A 5,374-nucleotide genomic window follows, 5' to 3' on the forward strand; every position below is an offset into this window, starting at 1 on the left:
ATTGATGCATAGAAAAAATAGTGTAAAACTCCCTTACTGAACTACAAATCAAACTCACCACTTTACTAGCACTCCATGAATCATCTATACTAAATAAGTCTTGATTCCTGCTTTTCCAAATCCACTAGATGGTCGAAAAGAAAAGAAAAACATCTCCACTCTTTGCACCTCTGTAGAGCCAATCATGTAAATTCGAGTTATCTGAATACATGCCTAAAAGGTTCCAGACCTCCTTGGCACTAGGGCACTCCTGAAGACAATGAAGAATGGATTCAGAACCATTCTGACATCGATGACAGGTGTTAGATAAAGCTAAACCACGACCTAAACGAAACTCTGCCGTAGGAATAGCATTACGAAGACTGAGCCAAATCAAGAACTTGTACTTCTCAGGAATATGCAGTCGCCATACCCACAACCAATTATCATGCTCATTCCAGTCAAACTTTCTTTTGGCTAGCCAACTGTACCCACTCCTAGCTGAGTAGAGTCTAGAAGACGCCACACCCCACGACCAACCCGAACTCTCTCCAGCATTCAAATCCGGATTATAAGCATTCAAACGTTGTTTGACATCTTCTGGAATGATAGAGAAAATATCATGGAGATTCCATTGACCATCTTTCCAAATGTCTCTAATAGTTAAATCAGAGTCAGATATATGTACAAAAGGGACATCTTGAGCAATTGGGCCCTCAATACTCCAATTGTCAAACCAAAAGGATTGATCAAGTGACCCAATGCACCAAGAGAAGGCATCCTTAAGAGCACCAAAAGCCTTTGAGATACTCTTCCAAACATGAGAAGCATTGCAAGGGACATGGCCATCTAAAACTCCCTCATTCCTCAGATACTTTGCCCTCAATAAAGCAACCCAAGGCTTGTCCTGACAATGAAAAAGTTGCCAAACCAATTTACCAAGTAAAGATATATTAACACACACAGGATCTCTAACACCCAGGCCACCAAATTTCTTTGGAGTGATCACGGTCCTCCAATTAACAAGAGAAAGACCTCTACCATCAACTTGACCCTTCCAAAGGAACTGTCTCATCAAAGAAGACAATTTATCGCAAACCCAATTTGGAAAAAAAGATACCTGCATATGATAGACAGGAATGGATGCTGCAACAGAATTGATCAGGCAAAGTCTCCCTGCTTTATTTAGAAGCCTTCCTTTCCAATTAGCTAATCTTCCCCTCACCTTTTCAATCACCGAATGAAAAGAAGCCCTACTGGTACGGGAATGATTAAGGTTAACTCCAAGATATCTTTCTAAGTCTAAAGCAAAACGTATTGAAGAAACACTAGTAAAAATATCTCTTCTACGAGCAGACACATTTTTAGAACAAAAAGCTTTAGACTTTTCAAGATTCACTTTCATGCCAGATGCCTTGCAAAAAATGTTAAGAGAATGCATGACCATTTGAACCTGACTCTTTGTAGCCTGACAAAAGAGTAAGAGATCATCTGCAAACATCAAATGAGAAAATTTTGGGCCACTCCTAGTGACAGAAACTGGTTTCCACACACCCTCGACCACCTTATGAGATATATAACAAGCAAGTCTTTCCATACAAAGCACAAATAAGTAAGGAGACATTGGATCACCCTGTCTAAGCCCCCTTCTAGGAGCAAAACTATCCAATCTATTCCCATTCCACATAATAGAAAGAGATGATGCACGGACACAATTCATAATCAAATTAACAGTGATAATAGGAAAACCAAAAGCAATGAGAGTACTCTCCAAAAACCTCCAATCCACCCTATCATAAGCTTTTTCAAGATCAATTTTAAAAGCAAGAGTACCTTTCTTGGATTTTGTGTGCTTCATGAAATTCAGAATTTCTTGGGCCACAATAATATTATCAGGAGCACCACGACCCGGAATAAAACTTCCTTGTAAAGGATTAACAATATCTGGAAGAAAAGGCCGAAGTCAGTTAGTCAATACTTTGGTGATAATTTTATAAACAACATTACACAAGCTTATATGCCTGAAATCCTTCATAAAGGTAGGGTTATCAATTTTAGGAATAAGCACAATCAGAGTTTCCATGATGCTAGGATTTAAGAACTCTCCCAAAAAACGCTCCGGACAATATTCCAAATCTCAGTGCCTACTATCTCCCAATATTCTTTAAAAAAATAAGCTTGAAAGCCATCTGGACCAGGAGCCTTAAAAAGGCTCATACTGAATACTGCTGACTTGACTTCCGCAAAAGAGACAGGGTCAATTAACCTAGCACAAGCCTCAGTGGTTAGAGTGGGCATCGGAACATCCCCTAAATAATCGACCTCAACCTCTTCCGTTGTACCAAAGAGATTCTTGTAAAAAGAGAGGGCTTCTTCCTGGAGAATATCTGGATCAGTAGACCAAGACCCATCTCTAACATATAATCCATGTACTCTATTATGGTTTCTATGCTCCAAAGTCTTAAGATGAAAGAATTTAGTGTTTCTATCCCCATACTTGGCCCACTGATCTCTAGATTTCTGGTACCAAAAAAGTTTCTCTTGCAATAAAAGCCTATTGTAATCTTCCCTCAGTTCAACTTCTTTAATTCTCAGAGATAACACATTGGTAACCTCCAAACACCGTTGAATCTGATCAATCTGATATTCCAGCTTATTTTTTTGCACAAAAATATTTTCAAAAATCTTTGAGTTGAAGTCCAAAGAAGCCTGTTGAACCATCTTAAGCCTTTCAGTAACGCCTCCAAACTCTTGATTCCAAGCCTTACTAATAACATGTTTATAAGAAGGATGTGTTGCCCACGCAACTTGGAACCTAAAAGGACGAGAACCTTTCACTCTGGGGCTACCATGACAACGAACTAAAATAGGACAATGATCAGAATGAAGCCTGCTAAGAATTTTCAGAATAACCCTCAGGAAACATTGTCATCCACGCCTCATTAACTAGACCTCTATCCAACTTTTTAGCCAAGTCCCTGCCAGCCTGAACTGCTCTATACCAAGTAAATCTCCTACCAGTCACTTTAAGATCAAAGAGCTTACAGTCATCTATAGTAGTAGCTAATAGACTAGCTCTGTGAGAAGAAAAATAAGCACCTGTACTCTCATCTGGTGTTACAATCTCATTAAAATCACCAACAGCCATCCATGGTCTATTATGGCCTGAATTAATAGAACGCAAATGATCCCAAAGCATACATCTTTTTTCGAATTGAGGACTCCCGTATACTTCACTACAAAGCCAATCTAAGTTACCCACACTCACTTTCACTGTGATACATTGGTCAATTTGATCAATAACCACACAAGAAGTATTAGCAATAGAAGATAGAAACCAAATGCCACCCCTGTGTCCTACTGCTTCCTCAATACCAACACAATGAAAATCCAACTTATCCCAAAAATTCTTCAAATTATTAAACATGGTATGATTCTCAAAGAGAAAGAAGAAAGATGGTTTATATATTCTCACCAAATTTTTGCAATGCACACGGGCCGCCATCTTGTTAGACGCACCCCTCACATTCCAGGCTATGATATTGAAACTATCCATAAAAATAGCAAAAAGGGAGCTCCAATAACAAACCCGAGACTCAACATGATGTCCCTGTCTTCGACGATCCTGTCTTTAATGGACTCTCAAGTTGTAGCCCAATTTTCTCCGTTGAAACTTGCACCATACCCGCCGTCCATGCTCCATCCTTATCTACTGGTGAATTCTGCAAAGAGTTTGGGCGAGGACGCTTTCGCACAGTGCCATTTATTGTCTCACCTTGCTGCTGATGATGAACATTGTGCCGGGTCCCCGAAGAAGCCACACTAACCGGTTTTCCAATATTAATACCCCTGATGGGTGCTAGGAGAAGGATTTTGACCCATTTTATACTTTCCTTTCCTAATCACTTGAATCCAGTCTTCTAAATCCTCATGTTGTGCATGGTCTACATGAACAGCATGCAAATCACTCTCCACCAAATCTGGAACAGTAACATTTACAGTCTCAACTCTAAGATTCTTGCCAAAATGAAAACTTGCCTTTTCCACATGCACTGGATTTTTTGAATTTGAGCTTTCTGGCTGCTTTGCTACATCGCTGGCCACCTTGGCATTAGTTTCTCCTCCCGCATTGCTGTCAGTCTTGCACACCTTCATATCATGACCAAACTTGAGACAAGAGCCACAAATAAGGTGAAGACTTTCATATTCAACCTCATATTCAACACCTTCAATAAGAATCTTCTTAGTCACTGGCAATCCTAAATCTATCTGAACACAGGCTCGAGCATATCGTCCTCTTTCAGCTAATTTTGTTGCCAAATCAACCTTAACGGGAATGCCAACTGCAGCTGCAACACGGAGCATTGCATCTTCTTGGTAGCACCAAATTGGTAATCCGGAAATTCTAATCCACACTAAAGTTGCTCCAGAACAGTTTTCACTTGATCTAAACTCTTGATCCCAAAGCTTCACAGCCACATAATTTCCCTCGATCATCCATGGACCTCCTAAGAGAATCTTTTCTCATTCCTCAGCCACATCAAACTTCACAAGAAAGTAGTCAAATCCCACGTCCAATAAATCAAAACCTCCCTTAATCCTCTATACCGTTCGGAGTTTATGAGACAATGCAGTGTAGCTGTAATGTTTACTTAGCACCTTAATCACTATAGCATCCTTATAAGGTTCTGCCAAGTAATTCTTAGCTTTTTGGGTAAACGTGACACTCGGTGGCAAGAGATTTCCTTACTTCCCAGAAACTACTACAATGTTATCTCCCGATAAAGTTCCAACGAGTGAAAAAGCTTTAGTAATCTTGGAACCCACAACTTTGTCCCTGAAAGAAACCTTCAAAGGCTTAGAAACCCCTCCGAAAATATGATCCTCCTTTTTCCCTGATGTAATCCCTCCCCTGCTCTCCCCCTTATCTCTTTCGCCGACATTATCAGCTGCTTCATTGTGTTTCACCCTCAAAGTCTCTTCCCCGCTCACTCCACCGCTCATCTTCGATTTTCAAAATTGTACAGAGTGTTTGGTACTTGTTGAGCCTAAAAGTACTTTTGGTTTGATATGTGTTTACTTTTAGTATGCTAATAATCGCTTATGTTTACTCTATTTGTTTTCTTTATATTGCTAAATTAAGATAAAAGAGCATTATATTGCTAGCTAACTAGAATAAAGTATTACACTAAAGAGCATTATATCGCTAAGCCAAATTTGATTAAACATTATATTGCTAAATTCAGCTGGAATAAAAGTATCATAGTTTAATCAAATTTGATAAATAATGCAAAAGTAAAATAGAACAAAGCATTATATTTGATTATGTAAATAGAAACACTAGTAGCAGCAAGTAAAAGTACTACATCAATCACTATAAAATTTTGGGTTTATG

The 5,374-nt window shown here is 39.1% G+C and overlaps 1 protein-coding gene across 1 annotated transcript; it reads right to left on the reverse strand.

Annotated features, from left to right (window-relative positions):
- Positions 1-2,073: 2,073 nt before the first annotated feature.
- LOC140175108 (uncharacterized) lies at positions 2,074-4,476 on the reverse strand. The gene is made up of 5 exons (XM_072202035.1): positions 3,827-4,476; positions 3,455-3,527; positions 3,238-3,373; positions 2,982-3,144; positions 2,074-2,869 (listed from the first exon to the last, which is right to left on the reverse strand). The coding sequence occupies exons 1-5, from the start codon at positions 4,474-4,476 to the stop codon at positions 2,074-2,076; spliced, it is 1,818 nt and encodes a 605-aa protein (XP_072058136.1).
- Positions 4,477-5,374: the final 898 nt, after the last annotated feature.

Source organism: Arachis hypogaea, chromosome 9 (genome assembly GCF_003086295.3).
Source record: "Arachis hypogaea cultivar Tifrunner chromosome 9, arahy.Tifrunner.gnm2.J5K5, whole genome shotgun sequence".
In the NCBI taxonomy this organism is placed as follows: domain Eukaryota; kingdom Viridiplantae; phylum Streptophyta; class Magnoliopsida; order Fabales; family Fabaceae; genus Arachis; species Arachis hypogaea.